Source organism: Gymnoscopelus braueri (genome assembly GCF_963280865.1).
Source record: "Gymnoscopelus braueri genome assembly, chromosome: 24".
NCBI lineage: Eukaryota > Metazoa > Chordata > Actinopteri > Myctophiformes > Myctophidae > Gymnoscopelus > Gymnoscopelus braueri.
In genome coordinates, this window is record NC_137626.1 from 38,372,285 (window position 1) to 38,387,284 (window position 15,000).

The window sequence follows — 15,000 nt, forward strand, 5'->3', positions numbered from 1 at the left end:
GGCCGCCATCTGCCCTGACAGAGAGAGAGAGAGAGAACGAGAGAGAGAGACACGCACACACACACACACAGAAAGATAGGGAGAGAGGTTGAGACAGCAAGTTGGACAGCAACGACAATAATCATAATAATAATAATAACAACACCTAATAACAGTCTATAGTTGTAAACCCTGGATCTACAGCAGAGTGATCCACAGTCATGATCCATGAGAACCTGTGCAACTAGAAAGCACCACAACTCAGGGGAAGAGGTCCCAGACGTTGAGTTAGTGACATGGATTGATGGGGGACATAGGGAGGAGGACAGAGCATGAGATGGAGAGGGAGAGGAGGAGAAGGGAGGAGGAGAGAGGCTGGTGATGGAGAGAGAGAGGAGAAGAGAGAGGATGAGGAGGAACACAGAGGATGGTGATGGATCTGAAAATAACAGATCTACAAGCTCACAACGCGTTGCGCTGCGACATGTTGTGAGCTTGTAGATCTGCCATTTTCCGCATGCAACCAAGTGTAAAATCAGGCATTACGACGCCATCAAGGCACCGCCAAAATACATTTTAGTCGACTAAAACAACTGTAGCTTTAGCCGACTAAAATCTTAGGATATTTAGTCGACTAGAACTAGACTAACTAAAACATTTCAGATCACTAAAATATGACAAAAACTAAATGGAATTTTATTCAAAAGACTATGATTTAAACTAAATCAAAATTTGCTGTCAAAATCAACACTAATGGAGAGGGAGAGAGAGGAGAAGAGAGGAAGAGAGAGGATGTGATGTGATGGAGAGGGTGAGGAGGAGAGAGGAGGAGGAGAGGAGGAGGTAGAGAGGGAGAGGAGAAGAGAGGAGGAGGAGAGGAGCAGTGAGTCATGGGAAGTCCTACATCAGTCCAAGCATATATCTGCATCAACAGACCCATAGAGAGAAAGAGAGAGTTGTGTCACGCTTTGATCTCGTTGCCTCGTGTAGTTCCAAACCTTGGAACTTCCTCATTCCATTCTTCAATGGGAGTCTATCCTAGTAACTCTCTCTCTCTCTATGGATCTGAGCATAACTAAGCGCCGGTCCCAAACAAGCCAAGGCAAGCCTTATAACAAAGAAAGGTGTTTAGCCTTATCTTCAATGCACTCGCTCACTTTCAGCCAACGTTGATGGAAAACGTTTAAAGCAAACCCAGCCTGTCGTGACGTGAATTCACAGTGTTCATCATGAGAACCACACCAGTTAGAGCCATTCATCACATTACCCATTAAATTATTATTTTGCCCTGGCCCCCTGGGTGATAACTGTTACCAGCCCTAGGGCTGATAAGGCAGCGATGCTTAAATAAATGGCACTGCGTGCTGAGCTGTCACTGTGAGTGACCTCCACTGTGGAAGGATGTCAGCGCGTCAAACATGGCCGAAATGCTATTCTCTCGCGTGGCTAAACATAGTAGTTATGGGTACGTGTGTTGGGCTCCAGGTGTGCTTTGGGATTTTATGATTATTGCAATACACTGTATACCAGGGGTCTTAAACGTTTTTCAGCCCAAGGACGCCCTAGCTGTAAGAGAGATGAAGCAGGGACCCCCACTACATACTGTATAAAAGTGTATTTTCATAGATTTCATAGAGCAGCACCAAACCACTTTGCAGAAAATAGCCGATCTACAAGCTTTGTGAGCTTGTAGATGGCAGAGGAAACCATACAAGGCACCAACCTGCTCAACGGGAGCAGTTAGGGGGCTCAGTGTCTTGCTCAAGGACACTTCTACGCTAACCCAGGGGGGGGGGGGGAATCGAACCCATAACCATCCATTTCCTAAGCAGACGCCGAGAACCTTCCATTTCCCAAGCTGCCACTCTACCTCCTGAGCCACTGCCGCTGGTGTAATTTAAACATACATGATATGCAATTATGAATTATTTTTAAATTGACTATATCAGTACTTTGTACTCATTCACCCATACAGAGGCACATTCTATACCCCAAAAATGTGTTTGAGGCTATTTTGCTGATTTTACGGATTTGAATACAGGTGACTTTGACTTGCCCTTTGCTGTGCCTTGGACACTAAAAGTTTCATTTAAGTTTCTATTTAAGCACATATTATAAGAAAACAAACACAAAACGTTTTGATAAATCGAAAAATCTATTACATATAGCATAAATGAAGTACGTATCATGTTATCCTATCATTAAGTATTAAACGTTCTTTTCATAATTTCAATATACTATGTAAAGAGTATTTAACTCTAATTATATTTAAAAAGTACACATAAAATGCTTTATTTAACCACTCAAAAGAGAGAAAAAGTGGATTGGCTATTTTTGAAATAATTTTAAAGTTTGAATAATAATAATTTAAAAGGTTAAAAATCAGGACACATCGGCTTTTGCACGGAACGAATACAGGCGATTTTTGCTCTTTGCCTGTGCCTTGGACACAAAAACAAGTCTGAAAACCACAAAAATCTATCGTCGGCCTCTGCAACCAACCTTGACCAACGACGGTCAGACGCCTGCGTGACAATCGATATGTTTTGAGTCTGTTCCTGAAAACGTTATTGCTTTTTTTCCCGTGCTGGAACACACTTTTTTTTTTTCTTTTCATCCTCGCTGTCCCCCGCGCGCTGGGTCGGTGTACTCTGTCATATTTACACATGAAACGATGCACAAATGCAGGCTAATGAGGCGCGGAGAAGGCTCGCTCCTCTACCATTTGTCTTGCTGCCTGTTCGGTGGCACGGATGATAACTCAAAGCGTTGGTTTCTCAAAGTGGGGACAGGGGTCCCCGGAGGGGGTTCCAGAGGGTCACCAGCTAAATAATAATGATGGATAGTTAGTTAACCAAATGGACCCTTACAGGTCTGTAACTCTGAGAGTGTATAAATGGAACCTTATGGGTCTGTAACTCTGAGAGTGTACAAATGGAACTTTATGGGTCTGTAACTCTGAGAGTGTACAAATGGAACCAAATGGACCCTTACAGGTCTGTAACTCTGAGAGTGCATAAATGGAACCAAATGGACCCTTACAGGTCTATAACTCTGAGAGTGTATAAATAAAACCAAATGGACCCTTACAGGTCTGTAACTCTGAGTGTACAAATGGACCCTTACGGTCTGTAACTCTGAGAGCGTGCACATCCATGTGTACACTCTCAGAGTTAAATTGACACTGATTATTTTACAGCCTAAGATTGGGGTCCTAGAAAACAATGGTATCAAATTAAGGGTCCGTGGTGTAATCTAATACCTATTGAACTGGGGGCGCTTGAAATTTGACCACAAATGTTAAGAATGTAAGTTATATAGCATGTTATTTAGACACATAGCTTCACAATCATTTTAACCACTTAGCTTTGGCTATTCAAAAATAGCAGATATACAAGCTCATGGCTTGTGATCTTTTTTATCTTGAAAATGTGTGCATATCTTTGAATATTTATATTTTTTAAAGCGAACATTTTTAACTAACATTTTTGCCTCTGGGGGGTCCCTGGCACAGAAAAATTCAGATGGGGGTCTGCGGCCAAATGTATATCAATTAAGGGGTCCTTGGCATGAAAAAGGTTGAAAACCACTGGTTTAGACTGATGCTAGGTTCTTGGTTTACCTGGGATCCTAGTCTACTGAGGCGCTACACTGTCTCTCTGCGTTTGATGTATAGATGGGTTTCCGCACGACGTCATCACAGAGCAGAGTGCGCAATCTGCGCATGCGTGGGGTAGAACGAACCGGAAGCGCCATTCACTCTGTTGTTATTTTCGGGATTTAGATAGGCATAATGCTGCTATTATAGGCATAATAGGCATAATGCTGCTATTAGTAGGGGGTACTAAGTGAAAAATCGTTACGCGGCGGATAAAAGCATGACATTTGATACAGATGTCCCTTGGGTCATCCTAAAACATCCTAGAAGGGGTGCCCAAAAAAATCTTAAACAGGAAGTGAGTTATGGACAAAATCCAAAATGGCCACCTAAACTGTTGACCGTTGACTCAAAAGACACCAAAATAATCTCCAAAAAGTATAAAATGTGTCACACATGTCCCTTGGGTCATCCTAAGACATCCTAGAAGGGGTGCCCAAAAAAGTCTTCAACAGGAAGTGAGTTATTGACTAAATTGAAAATGGCCGCCTACAGTGTTGGCGATTGACTCAAAAAGCCTATAGAATCTCCAAAAAGTATACAATTTGGCACATATGTCCCTTGGGTCATCCTAACACATCCTAGAAGGGGTGCCAAAAATAATCTGAAACAGGAAGTGAGTTATTGACTAAATTGAAAATGGCCGCCTACAGTGTTGAAAGATGATGCAAGATACCTACAGAATCTCATAAAAGCATGAAATGTGGTACAAATGTCCCTTGGGTGATCTGAACGCATCCTACAAGGGGTGCCCAAAAAGGTTTTAAACAGGAAGTGACCGCCTAAAAGCAGTTGACACAAAAGAAAACATAAGGGGACGTCATAAAAGTGTATAATTTGGTACGTACATTGAGTGCTTCTTAATATATCCTAGAAGGGGTTATTTATTTGTTTGCTTGTTTATTAAACTTTTTAGGAAGGGACCATGTTGAAGAAATTCTAAATGGCTGTTTAAACAGTTGACCATGGCAGTCTGCATATTATGCAGACTCAATACGACAGGTTATGCAGTGCATAACTTGCCGTATTTTGTAGTCTACCTTCTGTTTTCATTTCTACATCACTTATTTATTTTACTTTCTGCATATTTTTTTTATTGTACTCTTTGAATCTTCTTTATTTATCTAACTCTCTGCATATTCTCATTTATTTTACTCTGCATCTTATCTTACTCTGCATATTCTTATTTTACTCTCTGCATCTTATTCATTTTGCACTCTACATCTTCTTGCTTGTTTTACACTCTATCTTCTCATGTATTTTCTTCTTGATCATTACTGTTTTTTTGTGATTAGTGTTTAGTAACTACATGTATTCATGTGTGCCATTTCGCAATTACCAGCACATTGGCATAATGCTCTGCAAGGTAACCCAGCATCCCGGCATCTACACTTTCTCGAACAGAAGGGCTCAGCTTTGCAGCCACACTTGAGTTCTCTACAAACTTAAGCAGCCTCTGGCAAGAGTGTCCATAAAGGTGTCCACGAATCAGCGACTTTAATTTATTTGTCAGGAGATGGTAGAGATTGCATAGCTTTCAGGCTTCTGGACCAAATGCTAGATTGGCTGCTCGATTTGAATATTGTAGCAGTGCAGCCCGTGTGGGAGGAGTGTTTTCCATTGAGAGACTATTCAAACTTTTTTTGGCACCCCTTAGGATGCATTCAGATCACCCAAGGGACATTTGTACCAAATTTCATGCTTTTATGAGATTATTTTTTATGAGTGTCTTTTGCATCATCTGTCAAGACTGTACACAGCCATTTTCTATTTAGTCAATAACTCACTTCCTGTTTCAGATAATTTCAGGCACCCCTTCTAGGATGTCTTAGGATGACCCAAGGGACATGTATGCCATTATGAGATTCTTTAGTTGTCTTTTGAGTCAATCGACAACACTGTAGGCGGTCATTTTCAATTTTGTCAATGACTCACTTCCTGTTTAAGATTTTTTTTTGGGCACCACTTCTGGGATGTCTTGGGATGACCCAAGGGACATGTATGCCAAATTGTATGCTTTTATGAGATTCTTTAGTTGTCTTTTGAGTCAATAGATAACACTGTAGGCGGCCATTTTCAATTTTGTCAATAACTCAGTTCCTGCTTAAGATTTCTTTGGGCACCCCTTCTAGGATGTCTTAGGATGACCAAAAAGACATGTGTGCCAAATTGTATGCTTTTATGAGATTCTTTAGTTGTCTTTTGAGTCAATCGACAACACTAGGCGGCCATTTTCAATTTAGTCAATAACTCACTTCCTGTTTCAGATTCCTTTGGGCACCCCTTCTAGGATGTCTTAGGATGACCCAAGGGACATATGTGCCAAATTTTATGCTTTTTGGAGATTCTTTTGGTGTCTTTTGAGTCAACGGTCAACAGTTTAGGTGGCCATTTTGAATTTTGTCCATAAGTCACTTCCTGTTTAAGATTTTTTTGGGCACCCCTTCTAGGATGTTTTAGGATGACCCAAGGGACATCTGTATAAAATGTCATGCTTTTATCCGCCGCGTAACGATTTGGCCATTTTTTGTGCTTAGTACCCCCTACTATATTATATACAAACAGATCCAACTTCCGACAAATCATTTTTATTGAGTAAAGAAGATATTACAAACTGCATCATTTAATCTACTTTCATTAAACCCGGTGAAGACCATTTCTTTTATGAATGTACAATGGCCAGAGCTGCTGCGGGTAATAGCGCCCTCTACAGGCTCATCCCTCCACTGCGCCCGCATCATCCTCTCATGTTTACAAACAGGAAACCCATCTATGTGTTTACCTTGATTTTTCTAACTCGCTCTGGATAAGAGCGTCTGCTAAATGCCTAAATTGTAAAATTGTAATTGTCTCCTCTTCTTGTCCTATGACCCCGTCCGTCCCCCCTGTATCCTCGTCCCCCTCCCCTCTCCAGAGGACGTCAACGTAGCGGCGGTGGTGGCGGTGGTAGTGGTCATCTGTTTGGTGGTGATCATCTGCGGGTGTGGGGGCTACATCCTGCACCGCAATGGATTCTTCAGCCGTGAGTGTCTGCTCTCTATATGATCTAAGTCTGTCTGTATATCTGTTTGATCTGTCAGTACACTTCCATTATAAATGTAATTAATTATAAACTTTATAATGCATTATAGCAGTTGTTCACAAACTTTTTAGCTGAAGAGCAATTAGATGTTTGCCCGGGTCCCAAATTAGTGAAAATAGCAGATCTACAAGCTCACAACGCGTCGCTTCGCGCCGCGTTGTGAGCTTGTGGATCTGCTATTTTCAGTACTTCTTAAACATTTGTTTTCTAATTTAGGGAATTTCTTTGATTCTTTTTATTGTATTCATGAGATCCTTTTTTTATTTGTTTTCAACTGAACTTGAATTTAGGAATATTCACTCGCGACCCACAAAAATGTATCCGCGCCCCACAAATGGGTCCCGACCCACTGTTTGGGAAACAGTGCATTATAGACATACTTATAATGCGTTATAATCTGCATATAACACTGTATTATTCTAGCTCTAAGCTCTCATAAATAGTCATTTAATGATTCACGCATCGCGTGACCCAATGCCGCGCATTGGCTAATTAATTAGTTGATTCAGGTGCGTTGCCTTGGGCGGTCTATTATTGATAGCAGCAGTTATTATTGCAAAATAACAGACCGATCAGAATCAATCCTTCAACCAAGCCATTTAATAAAGTGTGATTATAAGTCACTATACTGGATAAAGTAAAGTACTGACATTCCTAACTGTGTGTGTTCTTCTTTCATAGAATGAATGCAATTTTTTTCACCTTTTTCACTTTACTTAAGACGCGCTGAGAGCTTGTAGATCAGCTATTAAAGTAATTGTTTACAACTATGATTATACAGTGTTATAAGCAGATTATAATGCATTATAAGTATGTTTATAATGCATTATAGACATATAATGCATTCATGGAAAGTGCTGTCTGTCTGTCTGTCTGTCTGTCTGTCTGTCTGTCTGTCTGTCTGTCTGTCTGTCTGTCTGTCTGTCTGTCTGTCTGTCTGTCTCTCAATTTTTCAATTCAATTCAAAGTACCTTTATTGGCATGAGAAAACATACGTTTACCTTACCAAAGCAAATGTCAACAGTCAAATGTATGTGCAATTAAATGGAAAGAAAGAAATATGTAAACCTGGCTGTGTCACTTATAGAAGCTAGCTTACAGAACCACAAATATGCATTTGCTGTTAGCTATAGTTATATATACAGTACAGTACACAGCTTGGTATAATGCCTTTGAAACAAATAGTAGTACTTCAAGATTTTGCAGATCTCTCCGTGTGTGTGTGTGTCTCTCTTTGTCTCTCTCTCTCTCTGTCTCTCTGTCTCTGTCTCTGTCTCTCTCTCTCTCTCTCTCTCTCTCTCTCTCTCTCTCTCTCTCTCTCTCTCTCTCTCTCTCTCTCTCTCTCTCTCTCTCTCTGCAGTGTGGTAGTTTTAGTTTTCATGGTTTGGTAGCATCATGTGTGCTCATTCATCAGGGAGGCGGGTCTCGTTCACAGACGACCTCTGTGGATTGATTCTGTTGGATCGGATGTCTTTGTCCTGCAAAAAAAGTGACTTTTCTTTCTGTCTTCTATTCTTCCTTCCCGTCCGTCCTCCCCTTCATCCATCCATCCATCCATACATCCATCCATCCATCCATCCAGGACACAGAGGAAGGTACGGACATTGTTTTTTATGTATCTAAATGAATTGGTGTGAAAACTGACGTCTTTACTGTCTAGTGCAGTGGTTCTCAAACGTGGCCTGAAAAGATTGAGGTTCCCAAACATTTTCATGTCAAGGACCCCCAAAGTAATATGTATCTGCCCACGGGCCCCCATCTGAAAATATTTAGCCAGTGCCAGTGACCCCCATACAAGATTTGTGTAGTTAAAAGGTTTAAAAAAATATCCCAAATTTGTTTAAGATATTTTGAAAATAGCAGATCTACAAGCTCACTATATAAATGATGTATATATAGGGGTTAAAGTGGTTACATTGTATTAGCTAATTTTGCCTGGGACCAATCAGAACCCCTAGGGGTCCTCGGGCCACACTTTGAGAACCATTGGTCTAGTGGGACTAACGGTTTGCACAGCGTGTGCCTGTGAGTGTCTTGCAGTGTGTGTGTGTGTGTGTGTGTGTGTGTGTGTGTGTGTGTGTGTGTGTGTGTGTGTGTGTGTGTGTGTGCATGTGCATGTGCGCTCATGCGCGCATAGTGAGTCAGGATTGTGCCCAGTGACAGCTGTGTGTGTGTGTGTGTGTGTGTGTGTGTGTGTGTGTGTGTGTGTGTGTGTGTGTGTGTGTGTGTGTGTGTGTGTGTGTGTGTGTGTGTGCGTGCGCGCGCGCAGCGCGCGTGCGTGTGTGTGCATCTGCCCGCCCCAAAACAGCAGATCCACAAGCTCACAACACGTCGCAGTGTGACGTGTTGTGAGCTTGTAGATCTGCTATTTTGCATGACACCGGCACACTATTACGCTCAAGCTTGAGGCTCAGGATGTCCTCACAACTATAGTTATACAAACGTGTGTGTGTGTGTGTGTGTGTGTGTGTGTGTGTGTGTGTGTGTGTGTGTGTGTCTGTCTGTCTGTGTGTCTGTGCGTGCGCGCACGCGCGCGTGTGTGTGTGTGTGTGTATGTGCGTGTGTGCGTGCATGTGTGGGTTTTCTACTCATCCATCATGACAGACAACAGCATGTGCACAAAGAGTGGGCATAGTTTTTGACGTGCTGCTAAACCCACTCCATTCACACTCACACAAACAGTACAAGACAGAGGGCGTTCGCCAAAAAATAGTGGATCTACAAGATCTTATATATCGACAATTTCTTTCTGGCCATAAGAGATTTGGTGTAGATCGGAACAAGGACGCACCCAAGTACAGTGCAACTGAGGTCCGTTTTACTTTTTAAGTATAGAGGGTAGAGGTAAGTGTGAGTACAGAATGCTTTGTTATTGTCAGTCGTTGTTGATAAGGGGACAAAATGACACTGTAAAGAGGTTAGTATGACTTAGGCCGTAAAAACGTTGCGCCATTGGTTTCTATGGACTGTAAATGAAAGCCTATTTTTCAGCGATTTCAAATCCGCCATCTTTCTATATCCGGTCCGAATTAGTCTAAAAATTTAGTCTAAAAATCAGCATAATTGCCAATACCGACGTCTTAAATAAAAAGCCAAATAATAGCCCATTATATCGGCCTAAACGAATAGATCTGAATCAGGGCTGTAGTTCTGAGCTGGGTGCCTTCAGATGCGCGGCCATTCTGCAACTCTCGTCTTTGTCTCGTGTAAAGATATGATGCTCCTCCCCGCTGAGCTAACCTCATCTTTGTCTCTTGTAAAGATATGATGCTCATCCCCGCTGAGCTAACGCGGACCTGTCAGAGTAGACGTTCCTATTTATAGAAACAGAGTGTGAGGCGATGTGACATGAATTCTGATGCGCTAACGGTAACGACACGCAGCTCAACCCGAGGCAGGAAGAGCCCCCACAGCACCAGTGTTAATTTTGTCGACTAAAACTATGAGGGAAAATGTCCGTTGACCACCTTTTTTCACTGACTAAAACTAAATAAAAACTAAGTAAAAACTAGGCTATGGTGACTAAAACTATGACTAAATATATTCATAATTTCGTCAACAAACAAAAACTAGACGAAAATGTTAGGGGGGGACTAGTGAAGAAGAGTTCTCTCTACAGAGTTCTACAAAGTACGTCTAAAGTTATACAATTATGTAAGTTATTTGTCATATCTGCCCTGTGCACCTTTTGTTTAAGAAGCCTAAAAGCCAAACAGAAATGCAATTTTTATTCATAATGTTCCAATGTTCAACGACAGAAACGCAATGAAATTGTGATCGCAATTATTTGAGACAATTAATCGTCAAGTCAAATTCCATTATTGACAGCCCTAGCTTCTGTACTCCACTACATCTCAGAGGCAAATATTGCACTTTTTACTCCACTACAATTCATTGAGAACTTTAGTTCAAGTGAAAAAAGAGACAAAGAAGAGAGAGGCGAGAATGACAGAGAGAGACACCCAGTGCTGAGCATTGCTGCCATATCTGCTTATTATAAGCAACTTTGTTTTCTATGAAGTCGCTTGAAAATAATTGGTAGTTGTGGTTTGCGTTTTTTGGGGCTTGTTTCTAAAGTGTAGTTGCTTATTTGGGGCTTGCTTCCCAACGTTGTTTAAACCAGTGGTCTCAAAAACTTTCATGTCAAGGACCCCCAAATGAATATGTCATTGAACGCGTACCCCCATCTGAAAACATTTTGTGCCAGGCACCCCCATACCAGATTTGTGTTTATTTTGAAAATAGCAGATCTACAAGCTCACAACGCGTCACATTGCGACGCGTTGTGAGCTTGTAGATCTGCTATTTACAAATAGCCAACGTACAGTATGTTTAAAGTGCTTGTGTGACTTGTGTCACTTCTTTTGGGCTTGTTTTCATAGACCTCGTTGCTTATTTCTTTCTCAACATCTGGCAACAGTGGGGCTGAGCCACGAGTGTGTGTGTGATCCAGAATCACGTGGATATGGTGTGGTGTTTGGCCATGATCATTCTCCTGGGATCTGATGTTTGAGGTTTATACAGTGTGAGACCTGCAGAAGAAACACTGCCAAGCCAGCAGGTGCAAATAAAGAGCAGGGTTTAGATTTGGATTATAACAGTATATTGTGATAGTAACCATTGCTATAGTGTTTGTTCAGTAACAGGGGTCTCCCTGTCTCTCGAGCTCTTTAGTCAACAGAAATTGTATTTTCAGGTGGGTTGCACATTTTCAACCAATCAGGAGAGAGTACCCATTTATCAGCTTCACGTTTATAGTGTTATAGTGTTCCAGTTTGCTCATTTCTTTGTGTCATCACTTACAATTTATCTTGTTTAATCTGTATCCTGTTCTCTATCCTGATTGGATACAAATTGGTATCCAGACCTGAAAATGCATTTTCTGTTTAGTAAAGAGCTGGAGAGACATGGAGACTCCTGTTACTGAACAAACACTCTATAGCCATGAGTACTATCCGAATATGTAGTTATTTAAAGGATTAGTTCACCCAAAACTTATTTCTATCAATTACACACCCCATGAAGCCTTGACTTCCTGGAGATTTATTTGTTTTTGTCGCATTCCTGAGCCAATAATTTGATGATCTCCCTGGTAGGAGACTCTTGAGTCTCCTACCAGATACAATTGCATCTTTCCGCCGGTCATCAAATTATTGGCTTAGGAATGCGACAAAAACTAATAAATCTCCAGGAATTCATGTTATTAATAGAAAATAAGTAATTTTTTGGGTACTCCTTTAACACTTATTTCAACAAAGGAATATCACTTGCCCTACCTTTATAGGCTACTTCGATTATTTTCAAAAATAGCCGACAATCTACAAGCTCACGACACATCATTAATTTGATTAGCCGCAGCTGTGTTGCTTACATCACTATGTACTCTAAGGTCAGCCTTATACCTGCCATGTTTTGAATCTGCTGTAGTTTTTAACCTGAACTGGAAAACAAAACTGCCAAACCAGCAGTGGTGGAAAAAGTACTCAAATGTTTTACTTAAGTAATACTGCAATGTAGAAGTACTCTGTTACAAGTAAAAGTCCTGAATTCAAAATTTACTTGAGTAAAAGTACAAAAGTATTGGTATCAAAATGTACTTAAAGTACCAAAAGTAAAAGTACTAAAATGTTTGAAAATAGCCGATCTACAAGCTCACAACGCGCCGTGATGCGACGCGTACGCGCCGTGATGCGACGCGTTGTGAGCTTGTAGATCGGCTACTTTCAAATAGCTGAGGTATGAAATAGGGCTGAAATGGTTAATATGTTTTATAATATAATTATTTATATCTGCAAAGTAACTAGTAACTAAAGTTTTCAAATAATTGTAGTGGAGTAAAAGTACAATATTTGCCTCTGAGATGTAGTGGAGTAGAAGTAAAAGTATAGACAATTGGAAATACTTCAGTAAAGTACCTCCAAATTGTACTTAAGTACGGTACTTGAGTAAATGTACTTAGCTACTTTACACCGCTGCAAACCAGCCTAGGGTTTCATGTCCCTTTTAAAACGCCGTTGTTGACGAACCGCTGCATGTGACTGGCTCACTACCCCCCCCCCCCCCCCCCCCGAGCATCCTGATTGGCTGTGTGAACGCACAGTTACCAACGACAAGACCCCCCCCCCCCCCACACACACCCACCTAAAATCAAAGCATGGTGTGCAGTGTGAATCCTAACGTCACCCATATATCGTTGCTGTCGGGTGGAAACCTTGTACGTCCAAAGCGGCTACTTTTCAGGAAATGGGTGACTTTTTTTTTTCCTGTGTTGTCACAAGCTCTTGTTAACCCATTAAGACCGGGAACGCATCTCTGTCATTTTAGGATTTCTTTGGGCTATTCAAATATAGCAGATATACAAGCTGTACCGAGTGCCGCGCTATGAAAAATCATGAAAATGTGTGCAAATCTTTGAATGTATACATTTCTAACTCAAATCTTTGCTTCTGGGGGTCCCTGGAACAGAATATTTTCAGATGGGGGTCCGAGGCCAAAACATATCATTTTGGGAGGTCCTTGACATGAAAAAGTTTAAGAACCACTAATATTTAGCAATATAAGTAAAAAAAAATTATATAAGATTTGAGTTACAAAATGTTCGCTTAAAAATATATATATGTTGAAAGATTTGCACAAATGTTCACGATTTTTCAAAAATAGCAGATCTACAAGCTCGTAGGCTATATATGAGCTTGTATATCTGCTATTTTTGAATAGCCAAAGGAATCTAAAAATGACACACAGATGCATTCCCGGTCTTAATGGGTTAATACTTTTCATTGGTTAAATATTGATAAAACCCACTTAGTACCTTGCCATGATGTAACTCCAAAGGTGGGCAAGAAATCAACAATAATTGCTCCATTGATTAGAAATTGATCATTCAATTTATGCTCCTCATTGACTTACATTGTACAGTGAAGAGACTCAAGGAGGAACTCTTTTAGCCCGTAAATGAACGTAAACAAAGCTGATTCTGACAATATAGAACATCACCAAACCTGGTACTATTTTATTTTTTTAAGAAAAAAAATTCATTCCTGTTGATTTTGCTATTTTTTATAGGGTCGAAAACTTGGAAGTTAACATTTAAAAATAAATAAATATTACCAGGTTTGGGGCATTTTTTTAATGATCAATTTCTAATCAATGGAGCAATTATTTGTGATTTCTTGTTCACTTTTGGAGTTGCATCATGGCAAAGTAACCACACAACCCACACCTCTACCAAAGAGGTCTAGCCCTTTAACCCATTCAAACCGGGAACGCATCTCTGTCATTATAGATTTCTTTGGCTATAAAAAAAATTGCAGATATACAAGCTCATAGCGTGGCATCGAGTGCCGCACTATGAGCTTGTAGATCTGCTATTGGTTTTTAATCGTTTTAAAGGTTCTATACATTCATTTTCACTTTTTTATTTTTTAATGTTTTTTTGGGGGTTTTATGACCTCAATTACACGCAAAAAATCTGAACTTTGAACATTCAGTGGATTTTCTGTGGTCTGGGGTTTCCTGAATAATTAGGCTTAAAAGTAATCTGAGCTTGGCCCTTCGGCAGTGAGGTCACAGCCGATTAATCCCGCCCACTCTCCTCCTCGCCCCTCCCCTATCCTTTCCTTTGGGGGGGGGGGGGCGGAGCAGAGGCGATGATTGACAGGCAAAATCCCTCACCAGCGACACCTGCAGGCAAAGATTTCTTTTTTCATTGCAGTTGAAAAGGCTTTAGAAATGTGAGAGAAAAACACCTGCCATGGATCAATGGAGTGGAATTTTTTGTTAAAACTTTCTATACACGTTTGAAGGACCATGACAAAGACTTTTAATGTGTGGTAAAACTGAACGTCATGAAACCTTTAAGCAAACATTTGTAACTCAAATCTTTGCTTCTGGGGGTCCCTGGAACAAAGTATTTTACAAATGTTTGCTTTAAAAATATATATATTTAAAGATTTGCACACATTTTCACGATTAAAAAAAAAATAGCCAAAGAAATCTAAAAATGACAAAGATGCGTCCCCCGGATTGAATGGGTTAACCACTTTAACGAAATTGCCAATCAACGCGTCGTGAGCTTGTAGATCTCCTAATTATGTTACTTTTGTGTGACACTTTAGTATTACAAAGTAGGGCATTATTTTTTTTTAAAAACATAAAACGTTGAAATACGGAGATACAAGGTATCTGCCCGACAGCAACGGTATTCAACTCTGACTCGTTGAAGCCCTCCAATTTGGCCACTGACCCCCCGCCACCACCACCCCACCATTGCAGGTCGTTC

General features: G+C 40.7%; 1 protein-coding gene across 1 annotated transcript in view; it reads left to right on the forward strand.

Moving 5' to 3' along the window:
- jam2a (junctional adhesion molecule 2a) overlaps window positions 1-15,000 on the forward strand; it is a 60,453-nt gene that overhangs the window by 35,072 nt on the left and 10,381 nt on the right. Inside the window, 1 exon segment of the mRNA XM_080422233.1 lies at window positions 6,552-6,663. Within this exon segment, the coding sequence (XP_080278359.1) occupies window positions 6,552-6,663 (112 nt within the window).